Source organism: Staurois parvus, unplaced genomic scaffold (assembly GCF_062004578.1).
Source record: "Staurois parvus isolate SC_StPar_1 unplaced genomic scaffold, SC_StPar_1.0 ptg000088l, whole genome shotgun sequence".
Classification (NCBI taxonomy): Eukaryota; Metazoa; Chordata; class Amphibia; order Anura; family Ranidae; genus Staurois; species Staurois parvus.
The window spans coordinates 165,654-190,786 of record NW_028317884.1 but is presented as its reverse complement, the minus strand read 5'-3'; the positions used below and the strand labels follow the sequence as shown (position 1 = coordinate 190,786).

The 25,133-nt window shown below is 39.5% G+C and overlaps 1 protein-coding gene across 6 annotated transcripts in view; it reads left to right on the top strand.

The window, feature by feature from the left end:
* The window catches only part of RNF130 (ring finger protein 130), a 465,054-nt gene that overhangs the window by 380,031 nt on the left and 59,890 nt on the right, over window positions 1-25,133 (top strand). For 5 of the 6 annotated variants that reach the window (XM_089670239.1, XM_089670240.1, XM_089670241.1 and 2 more), the window contains exon 7: window positions 19,050-19,254. In XM_089670239.1, the coding sequence (XP_089526365.1) occupies window positions 19,050-19,254 (205 nt within the window). Of the gene's footprint in view, window positions 1-19,049; window positions 19,255-21,637; window positions 24,357-25,133 lie in introns of those variants that run through there. The other variant, XM_089670243.1, reaches the window with a different exon arrangement.

Here is a 25,133-nt window from a genome sequence, read left to right as displayed (position 1 = left end):
ATGTAATGTGGGTATTTATTAGTAATGTCACAGGGGCATTTTACTGACCACCAACCCACTTTTAATGACCGTCAATGTAATTTGGTATTTACATGGACCACCAAGGTAACTGGGTAATTTGTAATGACCATGAATGTAACAGAGGCATTTACAATGGTAACTATTATATGGTGCTCCTATAAAGTACTTGCCCCCTTCCTTTTTTTGCATATTTGTCACGCTTAAATGACTCAGATCATCAAACAAATTTAATATTACACAAAGATAACCTACGTAAATACAAAATGCATTTTTTAAATGATCATTTTATTTATTAAGGGAAAAAAGCTGTTTAAACCTGCCTGGCCCTGTGTGAAAAAGTAATTGCCCGCCCCTACCCACCCTTGCTAAATCATGAATGAACTATGGTTAACCACATTTTTTTGGAAAGCAAAGTTAAATTTCACTTGCCACACCCAGGACTGATTGCTGCCAGTCCTGTTGAATCAAGAAATCACTTAAATAGAAGCTGTCTAACAAAGTGAAGCACGCTAAAAAATCTCAAAAAGCAACTCATCATGCTGAGATTTAAAAAAAAATTCAAGAACAGATGAAAAACAAAGTAATTAACGTGTATCAGTCTGGAAGAGTTACAAAACCATTTCTAAGGCTTTTGGACTCCAGCAAACCACACTGAGAGCCATTATCAAATTACAAATGGAAAAAACTTGGAATAGTGGTGAACCTTCCTAGGAGTAGCCGGCCTACCAAAATTACTCCAAGAGCACAACAACAACTCATCCAGGAGGTCATAAAAGAGCCCAGGACAGCATCCAAAGAACTGCAGGTGTCACCTGCCTCAGTTAAGATCAGTGTTCATGATTCAACAATAAAAAAGAGACTGGCTAAAAATGGCATCCATGGGAGAGTTCCAAGACGAAAGCCACTGCTGACCAAAAAAAACCACAAAGGCTCATCTCACATTTGCCAAAAAACATTTTGATTATCCCCAAGACTTTTGGGCAAATATTCTGTTGACTGATGAGACAAAAATTTAACTTTTTGGAAGGTGTGCATCTCATTACATCTGGTATAAAACTGACACCGCATTTCATAAAAAGAACATCACACCAACAGTCAAACATGGTGGTAGTAGTGTGATGGTATGGGGTTGCTTTGCAGCTTCAGGACCTGGACAACTTGCCATAATTGATTGAACCATGAATTCTGTATTGTACCAGAAAATCCTGAAGGAGAATGTCTGTCCACCAGTTCATGACCTCAAGCACAAATACGCTTGGGTTATGGAGTAGGGGGTTTAGGGGGCAATTACTTTTTCACATAGGGTCAGGCAGGTTTAGACAGATTTTTCTTTTAATAGATGAAATCATCATTTAAAAACTGCATTTTGTATTTACTTATCTTTGTGTAATATTAAAATTTGTTTGATGATCCAAATCATTTAAGTGTGATGAATATGCAAAAAAATACATAAATCAGGAAGGAGGCAAATACTTTTTCACAGCCCTGAAGCAAAGGCATTTACAGTAACAAGTAAGAGAATAACTTACTGTATGCACCTTGCTCTGTTACTTACTCTGGACACCTGCACCATACATTCTATGCTATATATTGTTTGCTTCAGACCAGTGCCTTCTGTAGACTCTGAATGATGCTACATAATTTGGACTGTAGTCTGTACATTCCATGTTGCTCTACACTGTTTATTCTGCTGTATGTATAACATATTGATCTGCTTTTTTTTTACTGTGCTGTATATCATATATTCCATACCACCCCACTTTGTATGCTGTGCTACAAATTATAGACACCATACAGCTAAACATCACTGTATCGTATTGTCATTGTATTGTATTAACAGACAAAAATTTTTAGTACCACTAGGAATTTTTTTTAGGTATTCCTCCCCCCTCATTAAATGGCCACAGGTTAGTCAATGTAGTTCTTTGAATCTCTTGGTGCTGTGTTGCTACCTTTACCCAGGAAACAAGCAGAAAACAAGAAGATGAGAGTAACATGGTATTTTTAGTACAAGAGTGAAATCACCAGGGATACACAACACAGCACATCATAGACAAGAGTACAGTTGCTTCACTTGCTGGCAGACAGCTTCACTATAACAGTTTTGCAGCTCCAGAGCCTGTATGCTTAACTATGGCCAACGTCAGGGTATAACTACTTGCAGTGACAAAACCGTCTCTGTGGTACACAAGTAACAAGACGTCTCTGCTCTAGGATAGTGGACATTTTTACCTGCTTAGAACTAAGTGAAGGTATGGCACAATATTCCAGCACTAAGATTTAGATAACTGTGCTGTTCACGTGGGGTGAAGAAGTCTTTGACAAGATGAATCCAACTGTCTGCCAAAGCCACTGTACTGCAGTATCAAACACGTTTCTTGCTTTTTCTACTACCTTTGCATTTGACCCTTATGAAGGAACCTCCAATACTCCACTCACACATAGCTGGCCAATATGCAGTGGCATTCTGTGGAGGCATCTCTATAATGTGTGACTTGCTTCCTTTTGGTCTATTAAATAAACCATTGAAGCCGTTTTATATCTGTTCAGTGAAAAAAATACCTGTTAAATGGAGTACACTATGAGAAAATAGGACGAACGATCATCAAATTTTCCCGGGTCCTTCTTTGCTTCTGATTATGCATATTTTTTTTTATTTGATTATTTCCATATGATTGCTGTACACATTGAGCAAATTGTACATTTCTAGCTTGCACCTCTGGACTTTTTCATCTGAACAGTTGGAATTGGTTGTTGAAAGCACTATACTAATGATCAGATAATTGACCGATTGTTCCTTGTACTGATTTTTTCTTCCAATTTTCTTATAGTATATACCCTGCTTTAATCTTGCCAGAAATCGAGTGAGCTACTAACTTTTAGTGAATGGACAACACTGCCCTGAAATATCAGTGTTATAAGCCCTGCCCAGTTCAGTTTTGTGGACTACAAAACTCTCCTGCAATGTTCTCTTTTCAGAGAGACAGGGTAAAAGGGAAAAGTGGTGGTGTCTGTCTCTATGTGAAAAATGATCTCAGAGTGAGTGTGAAAGAGGACCTAGTCGATGGAGAGTGTGATGAGGCTGAAGCATTATGGGTGGAACTGCACATGGGGTGTGTACTACAAAGGTAATCGGAGTTTGTTTTAGGCCTCCCAGTGTTAATGAGGAGGTGGAGACTCCTTGCACAAATCGAAAGGGCTGCAAGGGCTGGGACAGTGATAATAATGGGGGATTTTAACTACCCAGAAATTGACTGGAATAATGGTTCTGCAGGAACAGTTAAAGAGCAAAAATGTATAAACCTACTACAGGATAATTTTATGGTACAGTTCATAGAGGCTCCAACTTGGAACGATGCTCTGCTGGACCTGGTAATCTCAAACCATGAAGAGCTTATTACAAATGTCCATATAAAAGAACATCTGGGTAGCAGTGACCATAACATAATTTCATTTATTGTTAACTGTAAACATCAAGCACATACAGGAAAAATAAAAACACTCAACTTTAAGAGAGCTAATTTTCCAAGGCTGAGAGCTGCTCTCCAAGACATAGACTGGGAAGAAATATCGCCATTGATGAACAGAACACAGAAATGGGAGTTCTTCAAAAAGACCGTATGTGAACACACTGCAAAATATATTCCCATGGGCAACAAGTTTAAAAGGCTAAAAATCAAACCTATGTGGCTTACGACCAAAGTTTAAAAAAAAGCTATAGAGAATAAAAGAGCTTTTATTAAATATAAAAATAAAGGAACGCTATCATATTTTAAACATTACAAAGAATATAACAATATGCAAAAAGGAACTAAAGGCCACAAAAATTCTTCAAATATATTAATAGTAAAAAGGTCCAGTCCGAGCATGTAGGCCATTTACAAAATAATCTAGAGTGGGTAACTGGGGACAAAGAGAAGGCAAATTTATTAAACACCTTCTTCAGCTCTGTGTATACAAAGGAGCATGGGGGAGCTCTTGCCCATAATGGGCATGGTATTGACACAGCCCCTGATGATCCACATTGGCTCACAACCGATATGATCCAGAAATATTTAGACAGAATAAAGGTGAAAAATGTACCGCTTTGAGCACAGAAATACTGACATAATCAGACTGCTAGGGAGGCTACGAGATATAGATTCCAGAGAGAGAGAGAGAGAGATATCATATTACCCTGTACAAATCATTAGTATGACCTCATCTGGAATATACAGTTCAATTTTGGGCACCAATTCACAAAAAGAACATTGGGGAACTGGAGAAAGTACAGAGAAGGGCAACCAAACTGATAAGAGGTATGGAGGAGTTCAGCTATGAGGAAAGATTAGAGGAACTTAATTTATTCTTTTGAGAAGAGGAGATTAAGGGGGGATATCAACATGTATAAATACATCAGTGGTTCTTTTAGTGAACTTGGTGCGGAGTTATTCACCTTGAGGTCATCATAGAGGACAAGGGGGCACTCTTTACGTCTGGAGGAAAAGAAATGTAATCTCCAAACATGGAAAGGTTTCTTCACAGTAAGAGCTGTGAAAATGTGAAATAGACTCCCTTAAGAGTTGGTTTTGGCCAGCTCAGTGGATTGCTTTAAAAACGGCCTGGATTCTTTCCTAGATACACAGAATATAACAGATTACTAACATTTTTAGGTAAAGTTGATCCAGGGAATATCCGATTGTCTCTCGGGCAATCAGGAAGGAATTTTTTCCCCTGCAGGAGCATTTTGGATCATGCTTTGCTGGGTTTTTTTACCTACCTCTGGATCAACTGTGGGTTTAAGATTATAACTTTTTTTTTTTAATGGTTGAACTTGGTGGACTTTTATCTTTTTTCAGCCAGACTAACTATGTAACTATGTTATAGAGATGAAAAGGGGGTGTTCTGTAGTTCTGACACAATTTCCATCCTAGGGTGACAACACTGTTCCACCCTAAATGCAATACAGGGAGTGAGTGTTGTCACCTTAAGACAGGAAGGGTGTTACTGGCAGGAGCATTGGGTGAAAAAAAAAAAAAGAAAGAAAACAAATCCTAAAACAAAATAGAAAACAAATTCAGCCACCACAGGTAAGGACCAGTAAGCTGATAAAATAGAGGGGAAGTCAACCTTTGGGAACATGTTTTCAGGTGACAACTGCCTAGGAGATTCCTCTTTCTTCCCAGTGTGTCTACAGAACAGAAAGTGAATGGGTCACAGATGGCAAATAAACTGGTAGGTGTTTTAACATTACCTAATCTCTCCAAAATGAAAAAGGTGGATGCTTGAGTTTTTATGTGCACAGTAGCCGAAATGCCAACAAAAGGTCACTAAATAAAGAAGGATAAAAAAGGAATGGAAAGGTAATAAAATACAACACTACATTAACACTATAATACTACCGATATAAGGTGATGATATATTTAGTTTATTGCCTGCAAATTGCAGCCTGTGTCTTCTTGTGCCAGCATTGCAGGTACAGGCATACTCCCTCATTCTGTTTGCATTCTGCCTTTCTCTTTAATGCCCTATGTGATACCTTGGTAAGGCACTGCGTTATTATTACATTCTTCCCCAGCTTTGATGTGTGTGCGAGATAGTTTAAATACTCTTATCCTCTGCAGAGCTCATCCAAGGTACTCTAGAAATAGAATGGCTTTTAGCAGGCAACTGACTGGCCTTACGGGGAAACTGAGAAATGGATGTGGAGTGGATATTAGAAATTGGCTCTAATATGCAGGTAAAAGCTGAAGCTTCTGCAACATAAAAAAAATGCAACAAATTCTCAACAATATTTTAACTAATCAGAATTTTAATGTATAAGTGGCACGAACACATAATGAATAATGTACCCCTTACTGTAAATTATTAGTATCTACCAAGGTCATAAATGTCTAAAATACAGTTTACATGACTGCAGGCTGAGACTTGTAAGGGTCACAGACTTCCAAAGTAATTTCTAATATTTTTAACATTTTCACACGTAAAAAACAGCAGTTATAGGCAAAACGTTTTTTTTTTGTTTTGGATAAAGTAAGGGAGGGACAGCTTATTTTTTTCTGTGCCCCATTGGGGATTTTTACCTTCACTTCTTGTCCCATATCCAAAACAGGAAGTGAGAAAATCTCTGTAAATTAAGGGAATGTCTTGGGGACCCCCTGGTCACTAGAAGCAGTGTCCCAATTGGAAAATTTCCCTTCTATTATTTTCTGGGGACAACCCAAATTTTGAGGTTTCTTTTACTTTCATTTTTGATGATAATGGTAAACAGGACAAATGGAGAGGGTGAATCACCTTAATGGGGGCACAGACAGCAATAAAAACCTAACAGGTGTTCTAATCCATCCCCACTCTGCCCAAAACTTAAAAACCAAAAAAAATAGTTTTGCCTTTAGTTATACTTTAAATGTTTTGATAGGCAAAGACATAGGCATCATTCACACCAGCGCACAGTGTTTTTATGTGCAGGTTGGTAGGCATTGCCTACCAGCGGTGAGAAAGTGTGTAATGCACTGTTTTATGTGGTTTTTTTACTTTGTGTGTCACAAAAAGAAACTTAATGATAGTTTGTGTGCTGCAGTGACAAGCAGTGAGGTGAGTTACCTTGCATAAAAATTCAGCCTGTCTGTATTTTTCAACACAGCACCACATGCTACCACTGCATTGTGATGTGAATAGGGCACCTAGAAAACAAGTGTTTAACTATGTGTCATAGAAGCAACATGCATTGTTTTTATGCAGAAAAAAATGCAGATCACAACGTACAGTGGGGCAAAAAAGTATTTAGTCAGCCACCAATTGTGCAAGTTTTCCCACTTAAAAAGATGAGCGAGGCCTGTAATTGGCATCATAGTTAGACCTCAACTATGAGAGACAAAATGAGAAAAAAAATCCAGACAATCATATTGGCTGATTTGGAAAGAATTTATTTGCAAATTATGGTGGAAAATAAGTATTTGGTCAATATCAAAAGTTCATCTCAATACTTTGTTATATATCCTTTGTTGGCAATAACAGAGGTCAAACGTTTCCTGTAAGTCTTCACAAGGTTGGCACACACTGTTGCTGGTATGTTGGCCCATTCCTCCATGCAGATCTTCTCTAGAGCAGTGATGTTTTGGGGCTGTCGCTAGGCAACATGGACTTTCAACTCCCTCCAAAGGTTTTCTATGGGGTTGAGATCTGGAGACTGTCTAGGCCACTCCAGGACCTTGAAATGCTTCTTACAAAGCCACCTCTTCGTTGCCCAGGCGGTATGTTTGGGGTCATTGTCATGTTGGAAGACCCAGCCACGTTTCATCTTCAATTCCCTTGCTGATGGAAGGAGGTTTGCACTCAAAATCTCACGATACATGGCCCCATTCATTCTGTCCTGTACATGGATCAGTCGTCCTGGTCCTTTTGTGGAGAAACAGCCCCAAAGCATGATGCTGCCACCCCCATGCTTCACAGTAGGTATGGTATTCTTTGGATGCAACTCAGCATTCTCTCTCCCCCAAATACGACAAGTTGTGTTTCTACAAAACAGTTCTATTTTGGTTTCATCTGACCATATGACATTCTCCTAATCCTCTTCTGGATCATCCAAATGCTCTCTAGCAAACTTAAGACGGGCCTGGACATGTACTGGCTTAAGCAGGGGGACACGTCTGGCACTGCAGGATCTGAGTCCCTGGCGGCGTAGTGTGTTATTGATGGGATTTTTTCTCACCGTTCTTGTGATCATTTTGACCCCACGGGGTGAGATCTTGCATGGAGCCCCAGATCAAGGGAGATTATCAGTGGTCTTGTATGTCTTCCATTTTCTAATTATTGCTCCCACAGTTGATTTGCTCACACCAAGCTGCTTGCCTATTGCAGATTCAGTCTTCCCAGCCTGGTGCAGATCTACAATTTTGTTTCTGGTGTCCTTCGACAGCTCTTTGGTCTTCACCATAGTGGAGTTTGGAGTGTGACTGTTTGAGGTTGTGGACAGGTGTCTTTTATACTGATAACAAGTTCAAACAGGTGCCATTGATACAGGTAATGAGTGCAGGACAGAGGAGCCTCTTAAAGAAGACGGTACAGGTCTGTGAGAGCCAGAAATCTTGCTTGTTTGTAGGTGACCAAATACTTATTTTCCACCATAATTTGCAAATAAATTCTTTCCAAATCAGCCAATGTGATTGTCTGGATTTGTTTTCTCATTTTGTCTCTCATAGTTGAGGTCTACCTATGATGCCAATTACAGGCCTCTCTCATCTTTTTAAGTGGGAGAACTTGCACAATTGGTGGCTGACTAAATACTTTTTTGCCCCACTGTATAGCTTGAACAAGCCCTGAAACCAAGATTTGTCCACATAAGATGAAGCAGCAAATTTGCTTCAAACCTCCACCCTTTTCTTGCATATATTTATCTTTCCTCTTCTCTCCTGCCTTTCTGAAGCTCCAGGTATGGAGGAGTATGTGAGGGGCAGCACAGTGGCTTAGTAGTTAGCACTTGTGTCTTGTAGCACTGGAGTCCTTCGATGCATGTTCTCTTTATGCTTACATGGGTTTCCTCTGGGTACTCTGGTCCCCACATTCCACAGACATGCTAGTAGAATACTTGGAACTTGTCTAAATTGGCTGTAGTGCTGCGGGTCTAAAAATCAAACTGGAGACACTGGTAACACTCTGTCAAAAGGCTAATGTAGCTCTGGTACTCCTTTCAGACATAGAACCAAAAAAGTAAAGTTCCAAGGTTTGAAGTGCACCAAAGATCATCATAGTGGATGGCATAATAGGAGCATGCGGCTCACTTTATGTGCTAGGTCAATCAGTTTGTATAAGCTATGATTCTGGTGACTTATAGCTTACACAGTACACCTTTACTCCAGGTGGCTAATCGGAGAGGCAGGCATTGTAAAAAAAAAGTAGGTATATGCTGCTGGAGAGAGTTAGGGCTCGTGCACACAGACTATTTTATCCATTCTATGCCTAGCATAAATCTCCTGGTGATTTCTCATGCATGGGGAGACTCTACGTACAGCTTGTCATAAAATTAATTATTATGCTTGGCCTTAGTCTTGAAATGGGAATATTTCTTTGCATCTGATGGACAGACAGCTAGGTAATTTCTCCCAACTACTGGGCAAACAGCCATAGGTGTGTTTTCATTTTCATTTTTGAAGAAAACCTTACCAATGAGGAATATGTAGGTTTCCACTAAAATTGGTAGCTACTCTGATCCAAATTCTTCAATAGTTAGGCTGGATTCACAGTATTTTGCCATAACACATGTTGTGGTAATGTATATTACAAGCGTTGATGTGCCACCATGCAATTTACTTTTAATTGCATCCCAGCATGCTATTGGATGACTACTATTCATTGCCAAGCGGTCTTGAAAAGGGTCAGGTTTTGGCCATACTGGGCTGTGTGAGCAGCTTATTCACATGTGTGAACCCTCATTGATCCGGAGCAAGCAGGCATCAGGTAAAACCAGAGCAAAGCCAGAACACCTGATCTGCATACTGAAGTATTGAAACCACTGGATTAGAATGAAAACTTACATATTGCAGTGAAGATCAGTAGGTTCTCCTTTGTAGCCCTGGAACTAGCATGGGGTCCAAAGCTTGGGGAATCACTGTTCACATAAGATAAAAAGCACTCTCTAAAATGTGTATTATTATATAGGGTTTATATGGCGCCAACAGTTTGCGCAGGTCTTTACTTAATAAAGGCAGACAGTACAGTTACAAAATAATTTAAGTCATAAGCAGGGGCGGACTGACAACTCATGAGGCCCCCAGGCAATAGGGGATCATGGGGCCCCTGTGTCCTTGCCCAAACTCAAAAAAGCCTATGAAAAAGGTACCAGGGGCATCTCATGGGGCCCCCTACTGACCCTGGGCCCTCGGGCAGTATTTCCAAATGGTCAGTCTGCCCCTGTTCATAAGGGGTTGGGGAGACCCTGCTCATGAGCGCTCCAGCAGCCAGAGTAGGGGCAGCTGTACAAATTAGGTTACAGAGTGCCAGAGGATGAATGAGGCTCTGAAGAAGTCCTTGAAGCGAGCAAATCAGAAGATGCTGTTCATACAGATACAATTTACAGGCACTGTAAAAGAGTACAGTAGAAAGTGGAATCTAAACGAAGGCCTCCTTTACATGTGTACATGTTTTTTTACATGTATTTTGCTGCATTGACAAATATTGCATTTACTTTTATTGGACCCAAACATGCATTTTACCACCTTAATAATTTCAAGTATGACATTTTGTACTTAGTTACACTGGTCCAGTTTAGACCAAGGTAACTATGATTTTTGCCATACCTGGCCGTTGCCTTTGGATGCTGGAAATCACTGAAGTAAATACCACTACGCAAGGGATCTCCACTTGCTTCTGGGTCCCACACCGAGCAGTTGCCCTGCTGCATTGTGCATACAGGAAGTTGACCACTCAGAACAGGCGCTATTCAAAGAATGCTTTGCGTTCTCTAATTGGGTGAGGTGGTGAGTGTGACATCACCTCCCTGGCCTCTTCACCTCAGGCAATGAACTGCTTGCATTCTTTGAGAAAATGCAAAGCGTTCTCTGAATGGCTCCCATGCTGCGTGGCCGACCTCTTGTGTTCACAATGCAGCAGGGAAACTGCTCAGCACAGGGCCCAGAAGCCAGGGGAGATCACTGGAGTAGCGATGTTACTACAGTAACTTCCAGCTTCTAGAGGGATTCCACAGGTATTGTATACGCACAGTTACATTTGTCCGAGCTTGAGCAATATAAATACAGTATGTATAAAATGCTGTACCTAGATTTTTTTCTTTAATCTTCTTTCTAGTCTTCTGCAAGGCAATGCATGTGTTCTTTCTAAGATTCTGAGAGTCATTTGAGTTTGTTTTTCCCATGTGTGCACATTGGTGTTCTTTAAAAATAACTGTCAATGCATACACAGCACAATGTTGTACTGCCCATCAGCGTGCATGATAACGTAGTAAAACTGACTTGAAATAAGGGCCCGACATCTTTGTATGTAGCTACGTATTAAAGCACTCAGGGATCTCTGTGGTAAACCAACCATCTCAAATATGTGATAAAATCAGAAAATCATTCTTGTAATGTACCCACATTGTTTAATGCTTTTATGGGATCACATTACTACTTATAGGTATTATATAAATGACAGCACTGTCTATGAATACGAATCTGTGCCAGAGATGGGCATGCTATAAAATGAGGTTAAAGCTTGGTGAATTCTAATTTAGGAAATGACAATGCATTGTATATTAAATAGCAAGCCATTGAGAACAGCTATTGTAATATTGCTGGATGTGCTGGTCTCTGGAGGAGAGCATTGCCTGAGGCACACGCTGTAAAGAAACATGCCCAAGGTCACCGCAAGAAATGACAGCGGAATTCATATTGAGAAGGGTGATTGAGATCAGCGTACACTGGCACAGTCACATATCTGTTACTACTGAATTACTACAGAGCCTGAAATATTTTTTATTTAAACTGCAATCAGAAAAATAAAACTCAAAAATATATGTCTGTGTCTCTTGAGAATATCTGTATCATTTCTCATTTCATTATCTATCCATCTATGTGTCTCTCTCACTTGTATAAAATAACTATGAACATAGGTGTCATGGTTGTCCCAAAAGGTTTTGATATGGAATGGCAGTGACAAAGGCCCGTGTCCAGCATGACAAAAACCTTGCAATCTGATTTAAAAACATCAGTCAACAAGTATGAAGGTAAGCTGATGTAGGGCTCATTCATATGGGGGAATGAGGGCAAAAAAGTTGCTGCATTCAGAGGTGGCTAAACACCGCATCTGGACTCAGCAGCACTTTGTGCTAGGGCCACATACAAACTGGACAATTAGCTGCAGACAGCAGGTAATCTGCATCCATGGCTAGTCAGAGCCCTTAATTGCATGTAATTGCTCAGGTGGGCAGATACATGTGAAGGGCAGTGCTGCCCTGCAGTGATTTTAAAGGGTACAAATGTGACAACACAGATCTGTCCAGGGCTAAAACTGGAGAGTGCAAAAATCTGGTGCAGGTCTGCATAGAAATCATTCAGCTTCCAAGTTTTATTGTCAAAGCTTAATTGAACAAGCTGACATTAGTAGCTGATTGGCTACCATGCACAACTGTACCAGATTCTGAGTGTTCCAGTTTTAGTAGATCTTCCCCAAAGTGTGCATGGAGGTAGTTGTACTGCCAGCAAGAATCACAGATGTTGTTTTCCAGTGTTTGAAGTGCACATCAAATGCAGGTCAATAGGTTCCGATTGCCTTCAATAGTTCAATGTAGGTGACAGCTCTGAAGCTACATTTTGACCTTCTTTGTGTTGTGTTTCTTTGAATGTAGCAGGTCCTGCTGAAATGCACTGCCATACATAGCATTTTGCAGTTTTTTGTCGAACGTAGCACTGCATTTGAATACAAAAGATAGTGGGGATGATTTACTAAAACTGGAGAGTGCAAAATCTAGTACAGCTCTGCATAGAAACCAATCAGCTTCAAGGATTTATTTTCAAAGCTTAATTGAACAAGATGAAGTAATGCCCCTTACACACAATGAGAATATTGGACGAACGATCTGCAGTTTTTTTTCGCCTGCTAGTCTCACATCAAAAGTGAAAAGGTTACTAAAGATATGAAAATTCTCCTATGAAAGAAAAGAATTTCGAAAGTGATGTTATGTATTTGTATTGTATTTTCAGATGACTACTGTACTGATTAAATGAAAATCGTACAATCTGGTATCGTACGAGAAAAAGTTTTGCACTTGTCCCTTCGGATATTGTCATATGAATTTTCGTGATCGGCTCTCGAAAGCTGTGTACTAACGATCTGATTATCGGGCGATTGGTCCTCGTACAAAAATTTTCGTATGATTTTCTTATAGTGTGTATGGGGCATTAGAAGCTGATTGGCAACCATGCACAGCTACACCAGATATTGCACTCTCCGGTTTTCGTAAATCAACCCCAGAATTTGCAAAAACACCCATCTACAAGTCCGGGCCTGTTGGAACAGGAAGGGGCAATCCCCAAACTGTTCCCACAAAGTTGGGAGCATGAAATTGTCTAAAATGTCTTAGTATGCTGACGCCTTAAGAGTTCCCTTCACTGGAATTAAGGGGCCAAACCCAACCCATGAAAAACAACCCCACACCATAATCCCCCCTCCACCAAACTTTACACCTGGCACAATACATTCAGGCAAGTACCTATCTCCTGGTAACCGCCAAATTCAGACAGATCCATCAGATTGCTAGACAGAGAAGTGTGATTCGTCACTCCAGAAAACACGTCTCCACTGCTCTAGAGTCCAGTGGCGTCGTGCTTTACGCCACTGCATCTGACGCTTTGCATTGCACTTGGTGATGTAAAGCTTGGATGCAGCTGCTAGGCCATGGAAACCCATTACGTACTGTTGTGCTAATTTGAAGGACACGGGAAGTTTTGAGGTCATTAGCTACTTGTAGATGGGAAAGAAAGGGGATTTAAAAGACTTTAAACTTGGCATAGTTGTTGCCAGACGGGCTGGTCTGAATATTTAAAAACTGCTGATCTACTGGGATTTTCATGCACAACCATCTCTAGGGATTACAGAAATGGTCAAAAAAAGAGAAAATATCCAGTGAATGGCAGTTGTGTGGACGAAAATGCCTTATTGATGTCAGAGGAGAATGGTTTGAGATGATAGAAAGGCAACAGTAACTCAAATAAGCATTCGTTACAACCAAGGTATGCAGAATACCGCCTTGTTGATTCTATGCCACAAAGAATTAATACTGAGTTCCAGTGAAAAAAAAAAAAGTCAGCAGCTACAAAAACTGTAGCTACTGACTTTTAAAAAACAGATGCTTACCTGTCCCACGATCCCGCGGTGTCCCGTCCCCCCCTTCCCACACCAAGTTTCACCAGCCTCCCTGTGTTCCCGACGCCGGCATCTTCAGTGTAGGCACCCGACTGTGACAGCTTGCAGCTTCACAGCCAGTTCTGAAGGCAAAAGGGGGTCCAACCTGGTACTAGCAAGGTATAACTAATAAAGTGGCCGTTGAGTATTTACCACTGCATATATTTACCACTGCATATAGATATTCAAGAATAAATTGTGTTTTTTTTAACTTTACACATTAAATTATATACTACGCTGTTTTTGAGATTTTTATTCGATCATTCGAAACAATGATTGGCCAACTACATGATTATGAAAATAATCATTAGTTGCAGCCCTATTATGATGTGTCCCTTGTGCTGATTCTTCTTTTAGAAGAAATCTTTCTTTGTCCTACAAACCCCTAACTAAAAAAGTTAATACAACTAAAGCTTCTATGAATGACACAGGATCTATGAATGTAGGGGGTGGAACTATCAATCATCTGCTTGTCATTCATACACTATGAATGACCAACCTGGCAGCAAAGAGTGGATATAGCTCTCTTGATGAGTGCACCTGACAGCCCTTTTTGTTGTATTAACAACTACTGCACTGGAAGATTGTGGCAGGGAGGAGGGTTTGCAGAACGGAGAAAGGTTTCTTCTAAAAGAAGAATCAGCACAAGGAACACATCATAGCAACTGTAAGTTATGCCCTGTGTGGTAAGTTTTATGTAATGCAATATTCCAGTTCTGGTGACAACTCAAAATGTTGTATTTTCCCTCTTTCAGTTCCAATGACCGCAGTCTCCAGAACAAATAAAGCAAGTAAATCTTCCCTGTGTTGGACCTAGACAGCAATAAAAACCTGACTTAGGTTCTAATCCCAACACTTTATTTAAAACTAAAGAAAAAGGTTTTGCCTTTTGATTTATTAATTACTTTATATATAACAGCCCTTCAGTACCACATACCCAAGCCAATTCTAAAGACTGTATTGTTATGCTAACCCTGCCCACACCGTGTCAAGTCAAGTTAGAGAAAAATGTTGATACAGAATCACATGAGGAAGGAATACTGTTTGTAAAAGCCTCATGGGATTTTAATGACATCAGTAATTTTTCACAAGATAGAATAAACATACCTTTCAAGACCAAAAGAGCCAGGTCGCCTTAAAAGGTAATTCGTTATGTTGCTGTTTTCAGAGATGGACAATAACACTACTATATGGGGACTTTGGCCAAAGAAAAATGAAGAGTTGTAAACAAGAAAAAACTGATATAAAAGTATTAACACACGTTTACATAGCTAAACAAAATGCTATCCCTTAGACACTCTTTACAATCATGTTGCATCTCAGTATGACAAATGTTGGTACTGTTGATAGATTAAGTTATCTGTTGGAAACAAGTACATGAATTCGTCACATGGAAATCAACACTAGGGCTGGGATGTCCATGCCAGTCCTTCCATTCTACAGAACTGAGCTCCCTGCCTGGCCACTGCTCCTGTCATGCAGACAGGCGTGGTGGCCAAGGAGCTTTGCTGTTGGGTGAACGGAACCTGATGGGGATTCTGAGAGACTAGTTCCCCATCAAGTCAGCCTCCCTTGTGATTCAAAATGGTTGGCAGTAAGCAGATTTTTATAACCCATTACCCACAAGCAGCTATGGAATCCTCCCATTATTACCAAATGTCAATCAGCTGATGGGGAACTAGGCTTCCAGCATTCCCATTAGGCCTCAGCATCATTGGCTGTTAGAACACTAGGGCATACAAACAGACCCCACGTCCTGCTGCTTAATACTGTGCACAGTACACAGCCCACTTTGAGCACTCTGCCTGTCTCTGTACACCAATTTAGAGTTGTTTTTATGTACCTTCAGTTTTTGTATCTACAAACTGGCTTTATTTTTTTTTATTTGTTGCAGCCATAGCAGTGCATTGAGAAAATGGTGTAAATAAGAACTATCTGTGTCTGTCGTCTTTGTTAGAGCTATTAATGGAAATGTTGCAAGGCCTTTATTCAGGGCCTTGATTCAGGCAAGGGACTGACTTTCTAATGCAACAATACCACCAGAAAAGTGTAGCAAATGATTTGAGTTTCCCCCTATAATAAAATAGCAAATGTAGAATTACCCTTCAAACTCCAGCCTCCACAGTCCCCCATCCCAAGCCCCCTCAATACATTCATTAGTGAACCTCCATCCTGCAGGTATGTGCTTATCTCCTTTGACAGATAATTCCTCTTGTGCTGTCTGCAGCCCAGCAGGTACAAATCTAGTGCCCAGTTCCCCATGCCTGCACACTAATGTCCCACAAACGTGAAGTGGATATTGTTGCTCCAGTACAGGTATGTCCCATTGAAGTTTGTTTACGTCTAGAACACCTAGCTCTTATCATTTTTTTGTGTGCCGTGAAAGGAGAACATAAAGCTTGGGTTTACATTTTTCTAATAACTAGAAGCACCGTCTCTGAAGTGCCTAAATCCTTCATCCTAGTCTGGGTCCTTCAATATCTCAGGCTGTGTATTGAGCTACCTTAAACTAAGCAAAATTCAGCTGAGTCTTTTCAGTTACTTCGCAGTAAAGCAAAGAAGCAGAAGCACCTGTACTATATACATGTGGTTTTATTAAAGAAGACATCATACAAACTACTTACAATTGTATGACAACAGTACATGACATACAGAGTACTACAAATATGAGTACAACACACGCACATGCTATCTATCATTCCTAGCAATTGAGCATTGGCAGTGGCCTGTATGCAATAGGGGTACATTCTAAAGTTACTTAGCTTGGGTTTTAATTGCAGTGTCTCTAACCAACAGGACTCCAGGCTACTCCAGCGATTGCAGGAAACCGGATGCTCTCATAGTGTAAATTTAGTGTCATCCCCAGGTGAAGTTACTTCTCTGGTCTTGTGAAGTGCCCTGTGGCACCTATCTTCCTTTGTGTTATGGAGCCCCTTCTGGGGCAGACCTTCCTTGGTGTTAAGGCACACCCTTCCTTCTACCTGGGTCTTTTTTGGGTGTTATTGAGCCCTCTTCCTTATACTCGATCCTCTCGCTGTATGGAGCCCTCCTCCGTGTATCTCTTACCCTAGTTCATTCCATTCGCTATCATTCGGGAATCTCTGGTCCAAACTTCACAGTCATACCTTTCTCATAAAAGTGACTAGATGGAACTTAAGAAGTGGTTCACACCGAATGCAATTTCAAAGTGGTGTGATTTGTTCCCATTTAAAGCGTGACTCCGAAGTAGCATTGATATAGACACATATGTACTTTTAGTGCCATTTTCTTTATAGTCTATGAGAGTTAAATCACACCGAATTGGTGAAAAAGTAATGCAGGAACTATTTTTCAAATTCCGCTACTTGAAATCTCATCTATTAAGACAGTGCCATAGAAATACATTAGATAGGACTTCAGGTGGGAAATGTAAATCACATGTTGCACCTAAAGTCGGAGCGGTGTGAACAAGAGCTAAACCCTCTTTGATGTAATGACTATCCAATAATAATTGCTATGGCTCGTTGCTATTCATAGTCTCTAGCAGGTATACTTTTGTAAGGCTAGGTTCACACCTATGCAGGTTGCGTTGGAGCCGTTTCTACATTGCGGTTTGTGTTTTTGCCACGTTTTTGATGCGTTTTGCTTTTCTTTTAATTTTTTAAACATTTTTCTTATTGCTAGGCAGATTTCAAATGCAAAATGCAGCAAAAAACACAATACGTGCTTTTCTGCAGCATTTCCATTGAAGTCTATAGAACCAAAAAAACATTAAAAAAAAGTCCCTGACCCTTTCCAAAAAATGCATCAGGTGAAAACACACAGGTATGACCATGTCCCATAGGAAATCATGTTAAATGGACTGTACTGCATTTCTGCAAAACGCTGTAGAAAACGCTTAGGTGTGAACCAAGGGTAAGTCTTATCGATCTGCCATCACACCTGGACATTTGGATAAACAGTCAACCAACATAGCACACCAAAGCCTTAAGACCCCACAGAGATGCACATCCACCTATTCACCTGCCCCATGAAGACAAACAGGTGATCTAAAAGCCAAATTTCAAAATGTGTGGCCATCCCTGCTTAACAGAAGTCAATTGATTCAAGAGACATGTTTTAACATGTTCAACGATGAGCAGCTGCAGCCAGTCAATCACTGCTGATCAATGTATTGTGGCATCAACAGGTTCCGCTGTCAGTATACAGTGTCCCATGGGGGGAGGATAGGGATTCCTCTATCTACAGTACCTTGTTTGTGTGTAAACAAATCTGTTGATGAACTAAAAAAAAACATACACGATTTGATTTCTCTCTTTTAGTGCATAGGCTGAACCAGAGAAGATCAACTAGTTCCCCTATCCACAATAAAATTCCACTGCCAGCTATTGTTTTCAGCAGTGACGACATCCATAGTGGCACGAATACCCAACCAGTGACAGGATCTGATAGGCATTGTCACTGTTTGCAATTATCTTTCTTCCAGCTCAGGTGCAGCAATGTATGGCGAGATTTAGCATTCATTTTGGTGTATTAGAAGGCCTAAGGAACCAGCGGCAATAAAAGATTATGATTATTCCGATATCACATCAAAAACCTTTACTTAGCCTGTGGTCTCTGGCCTTTATGTGCTTAATAACCTAATGATAGCCTTACAATCTCCAACAGGGAGAACAGTTTGCTATATATAGTTTTCTATATATATTTTGACAGAACAATGTACAAAGTGCAGTAAGCCTTCACAGCCAGTCAGCAATCATCTTTTGTCATTGTGACTACTGAAAGGTGAGGAAAGGTGACACCTGATTAATTTCATTGCTGTACATTGCGCATATTTATAATAGTTTACACTTCCCTCCTATGGAAGAATTGTAATCCTGATAAAAAAAACCTTTATCTGGTTTTATTCATTTAAATGCGAGTTGTTGCCTTAGGTGTTTCAAATGTATTACTGGCCAGGTGGGACAGTAGGGGCATTGTTTGACAAAGGCTTCATTTCCTGCTACAGGCAATGTGCTTTCTCCACAACAGAATGCATCCAAAAACAAAAAGCATTCACTGTTAAAGAACTATTCTCAATGCATATTTATAACTGACTGTTTTGCCTGGAGTGCTCTTTTAAATAGGCACATAAATATTTATAATGTAACCTATTTCTTTTGATAATTTTTCAGACTAATGTGCCATGCAGCGAGAATGTAGCGTTCGATGTAGAGCGACTCACCAGGAGCCAGCCAAGCACACGAGGAACTGCGCCAAGTGACCCAGTGGACGAAGGATCGCTGATTCTGGAATCACTGCGCTCTTCGGCAATATCTCAGCTTCCACATGAAGGAGAGATCACTCCAAGGACAGGAGAAATCAACATAGCTGTGACAAGTAAGTTAGGAAGACAGGGAAGAATGTAAATGCCCCATCCTTTTGTGTTATCCTTTTGTTAGTTTTTCGTTTTTTTATAATTGCAGATACCCCATGACCTAGGATGCATTTCACACAGTCTTATGTATAATATGCATCTGCTGTTTTATATTAGTGTATTAAAACCAAACTCAAAAATTCAATATATTGCATCCCAGTCCTCAGATGTGGTGACTGCGTTCGTTTTCAGTTTTCAGGCTGGGAATATTTTCAGTAAGTACAGAAATCACCTGCTTATCTTGGCAGAAAGCAGTGTCCTTGTCAATTTCTGTGAGCTTGAAAGAAATTTGTTACAAAACAGTCCAAGGGCACAGAGAGCTTATACTCTAAAGGAATCCTAAATCTAAAGAAAACACAAAGAACCTTATCAATAATATGTAAGCCACTAGTCTTATGAACTCACCATGTAATAGAGATGAACAAAAGCAGACATGTTTAAAATCCAGCATGTGTAACAATTATGGCTGCCTCAATGGATATAAAAGAGTGTAGACCTGAATGGACGGGAAGCATACAATTCACAGGATCACTGGGTAAAAACAGAGGGAAAAAAACTTCAAAAAAGAAAACAAATGTAGTAATCACATCTATGGACTAGTAAGCGGCAGTATAATACAGTTTTTTGGTTTAGGTATAATTTAAGTCTGTAAAAAGATGATAGATACTGTGCTTGGCTGAGTATTGAAAATTTGGGGTATTTTGCCAATCTTAATCAATATTAGCCTATCCTATGCATGGCTATATGGAGACGAATACTCAGCTGTGTCCAAATGACTGGGCTCTGCCAATTGTCTATATTACCTTTTGGTATGATTCTCTTTATCTGGTGCTGTAAAAGAAACTAGTAACTTTTGAACTTTACGTTACTGTGAAAATACTGAACATAATCCTGGTTTATAGACTTAATGTCAGGGCAGAATAAAAAAAACACACACACCTAATACATCTTTGTCACATTTTTGTCTTTTTAAAATGGTTGCAAGTGCAAGGTATAAAAAGCAAAATCTAATGTAATATACAGGTTAAATAGAAAACAAGCGGAGCTTCTGGAATGTCAACACTTACCCTAGGTTCACACCTAAGCATTTTCTGCAGCGTTTTGCAATAATGCACTACAGTCCATTTAACATGATTTTCACGTTTTCACCCAGTGTGTTTTTTGGAAAGGGTCAGGTACTTTTTTGAACGCAAAATGTTGCATTTTTGGTTCTATAGACTTCAATGGTAACACTACAGAAAAACATGTATTGCGTTTTTGATGCGTTTTGCCACGTTTTTGATGCATTTTGCATTTAAAATCTGCCTAGCAACAAGAAAAATATAAAAAAGAATAAAAGAAAAACGCATCAAAAACGCAATACAAAACACAGTGCAGAAACGTATCAAACGCAACCTACATAGGTGTGAACCTAGACTTATTCAATAAGCATGTTTCATCAGAGCAGAGCTAAATATTATGATTTAGTTTGCCTAATGCAGATTTGGCTGATTGATACATTGGTCATTGATTATGGGGATTCTGGGGTAGCTCAGATCATTACCAACAACTTCCACACTTACATGCACAGCACTAAAATCTTTGTACATCTTTGTCTACATTTCACCATGTTTATCTTTTTAAAATGGCTGCAAGTTAAAAAAAAAAAAAAAGTACAAGGTATAAAAAGCAAAATCTAATGTAATTTGCAGGTTAAATAGAAAACAAGTGGAGCTTCTGGAACGTCAAAACTTATTCAATAAGCATGTTTCATCAGAGCAGAGCTAAATATTATGATTTAGTTATCCTAATGCAGATTTGGCAGACTGGTACATTCGTTGATCAAGGGGATTCTGGGGTAGCTCAGATCATTACCAACAACTTCCTTACTTACATTCACAGCCCTAAAATCTTTGATGTGATTTAGTTTGCTTAATGCAGATTTGGCAGATTGGGACATTCATCGATCAGGGGGATTCTGGAGGAGCTCAGATCATTACCAACGACATCCACACTTACATGCACAGCCCCACATTCTTCGGTGTGATTGCAAACTAAAGTTTGAGGAGCATAGCTTCGATAAAACACAACATACAAGTGAACTGTTTGCACACACATCCAAAGATCTTGGATCTTCTCAACAAATTATAGGTTACATGACATCTAAAGCAAGACTACCTCCTTCTCTGTCCCCTTTTTCAGTAATTAATGGTAAAAAAAAAAGCCTGATATTTGCCTGTCTTTAAGATGTCTTTAAATGTTGCCCTAGATTCTAACAGAGGCTTCTCACTTAACCAAATGCCTTGGCATTTGATTAAGTAAGTTTAGATCAGTGACCATGTCTGAACTCTTAATTCTTCTGTCCAGATGATGAAGATATTTGTAAATCACCCACCCAGTGAAAACCAGCAGCAGAATATTCTGCAGAAAAGGCAAGTCTGACAAGACTGTAGTAAGCATTCATTATTGCAAGGGGAGTGGGGCTTGAGGGAATTATTTTCTCCACTTTAACCAAAACTGTGTAGAAGAAATGGATTTCAACTCCTGAAAAGGAAAGGACCCATCTGATCTGCTAGAATTTGTTCTCACAGCAAATACTACAGTAGATAGATGTCTGTTGATGGAAACCTGCAGCATAACCTGCTTCTTTGACTTCGCCAGAAATAGTACTTGTGGACCAGAGAACAATGACAACAAGAAGCGGAATATTTGTGTCACTCATTTGTTCTAGCAGCAAATTTGGTCATGATCATATGGAAGTTGGAAAAAAACAACCAAGTTACTAAGTGGTATGAATACTTTAAAATTAATCTGGATCACCCTTACAGTGGAAAGACATGACACTGACAATGTGGATTGCTTTGCTGTTCCGGGCCTTTGCAAAACTGTTGTATATCAGGAGGCCTGCATCTCACCCAGGCTGCCTTCTACCTGGAATATTTGATGTAAGCCCTGTATAGGACATGATTCCTGCAGTAGTGATTCACAAGAGGATCATTCCTAAGACTGTAACTGATTGGTCAAAACCCAGCTCCAGGAAAACATGAAATATAAATAGTGCATTGTGTATCAATTACCTTACTCTTTAGGCTGGCCATAGACAGAGCAAATTTCTTTCCTTCAACCACTCGATTCCCCTATCAACACAGTGTTGACAGGGAAATCCTTCCCACAGTGTTCTCCTGATGGGAAGGGGCGGCATGGGGGAAGTCATCCCCATCGGGTGAACACAGTGATTATTGCTAGTGGCTATAACAGTCGCTAGCAATAATTGCATGTAAAATCCAGCAGGCTGATTGTACCCAAGTTGATTGATCAACTTGGGAACATTCAGCCTGCCCATACATGGTTTGAATCTTAGCTGTTTCCTGCTGAACCGGCCATAGCTGGCTTTAGTCTTGATTCCAAACACCTCTTCCTCACCCACCCTTCCTTGGGGAGCAGACATTTTCCCTGCTTGTTTACTTATTTGGTACTAGACCCCTTCATCGCCCATCAGTTCTTCTGCCTCTGGAGCCTATGACAGAAGAACCAGCCACTGAATGTGTTGCATCCACCAATAGGGGATGTGCACATCAAGCAGACAGTGATGTGGACATGTGAAGAAGGACCACAGGAAGTAAATAGAAGAAGAGAGAAGGATCGTCTTGCGACCATGACTTCAGTTAAGTAAAATAGGCATTTGGATAGTATATTTTTTTGCTCATACCAGTGGTTAATTGTATGAAAGGGTGGGAGTTGGATTTCTAATATCCCGGAGTTGGACTTTAAATGTTACAAACTGTGAACTTTCCATTAATGCAGTTTCTGTTTTTTCTTCAGCATGCCCATGTAGTTCCAGTAATGACTATGCCATATTTTGACTTACTTGGCTTCTTGTCAACTGCACTTTTCTCTACATTGTTTCCCGATAGTGCGAGCATTGATTCGGACTCCGTGCCCTCAGATTTGGCATCCCATGTTTTCTCATCTGTCCAGGAAAAAAATCAGGCTAGCTTCCTATAGACCAATCTTGTGATATGTTTTCTCTGGCCATTTCTAAAGATACTTTATCTGTTTGATGTTATATTGAAATTTAAAAGAAATTTTTGCATTGATACAATGTTTACATTGAATTATGTGAATCAAAAGATGTCATTAGGGTTTTTGCTAATATGTATTTATAAGCTTATAGAACAGTGTGTTATTTTTTGTCATTTGTGATGCTAAGTTATTACTAAATAAAACTACATTTGTTAAAATTGTTATTTATGTGTGTATGTTGCATACTCAAGTGTGTTTTAAATAAAAGAAAGAGATAACCTTATATTTTTAAAGGGACTTTGTAATCATATATAGCTGAACTTCAAATCCAAATGTGGAGTTTCTTAACTCAGAGTTTTAAATTTTATTTTGGAATACCTTAAAGGAAACCTATACTAAAAGAAAGATGTAGGTTACCATCGCTGGCCTCATCGCTGAAAATGCTAGATACTTTGTTGTCATGCTAATGCAGTGGTTTCAGTCACGTCTGAATCATTAATCAAAATCAGTTTGGTTACACAAATTGCTTGCATGTATGCTTGCTCTGCATCAGTGTGTTAAAAAGCATTAATGCCAGTAAGAGCCAGGTAAGTAGCATTTTAAGAAGCTTCTTTCTCTCAGTACAGATTTTCTTTAAAAATTCAAATATGAAAGTGAAGGTCCTAACTGGGGAAAGATGCATTATTTTAAGAGTGAAACTAACACAGCATTGATTATAACCATTTAGAGGCCAGCCTTCCATTTCTATGGAGAACTTTTAGTTTTTTAGCTTTAGAATATTCCATGCTACATGACAAAAGTAGAATAGGACAGATGTGGATGATGGAGACAGAGACAGACCCAAGGCTGCAGTAAACACAAATGTATTCTTAATATGTAGTTCTTATTGTACCCTTTTAAAAGTATGTTAACAAAATGCTTATTATAATATGGTCGTTTTTATACTTTTTTTGTTGTTTAATAACAGCTTGGTAAAGGTCAAGCTTGCCCTTTAAGTTACTGTATGTGTTTAGTACATAAAATGTATTGTTTTAATAAATAAAGCCCTTTACTTCCTTGGTTACATAGTGAACAACAAAGTCTGGGCATGACCAGCCACCAACATGATGGCCTCTTCTGTTTATTTTACTGCATTGTGCTTGAATGCAGAGTTTCATTGTGTTGGCAGTAATCAGTGCCAATCTTTTGCTGTTTTTCCCTTGTCGATATGAATAGAGTGGTGTGTATCAGGTGACATAGATAAATTACTCTACAGCTGTTGCAGTGGCCTAGATAGAAAAATGTATTAAAAGACTGTTGAAGTGTGTAATAAGGCCTGTATAGGACTTGGCTTTGTACCACACTGCGGTGACTGATTACAGCACATTTAACTGTAGACAAATATTAGCAGGAAGCAGTTTGTTTCTGAGCTGAAGATATTTTTCAAGTTAATATTCCAAAAAGATGTACAGTTACTTGTCAACACAGCATCTGTTTTGCAATGGTGTGACTGTGACACTCATTTTAGTGAGCCACACCAACACAATTTGTACATTACTGTAATGTGCCTTTCAGTTTTTTTAAATAGGTTGTTTACAGGTCTTTTCTTATAGTTTCCACATCCTGCCCATATAGTTTTTATTCTGTCGGTATATATCAGACCAACCCATTGTTTGCAATGTTCCTGCATTTAATAGGGCAGGCAGCTCAAGCAAAGTAGCATCTGTTCTGCTTTTATTCAAAAGAGTATAGCAGCACAAACAGGTCACTGACCATGACTATCTTACACACCAGAAATAAATGAGCACTGCTGATTCAGCTTTATGACTGACCATACTGATGGATCAAGAGTGCAGATAAC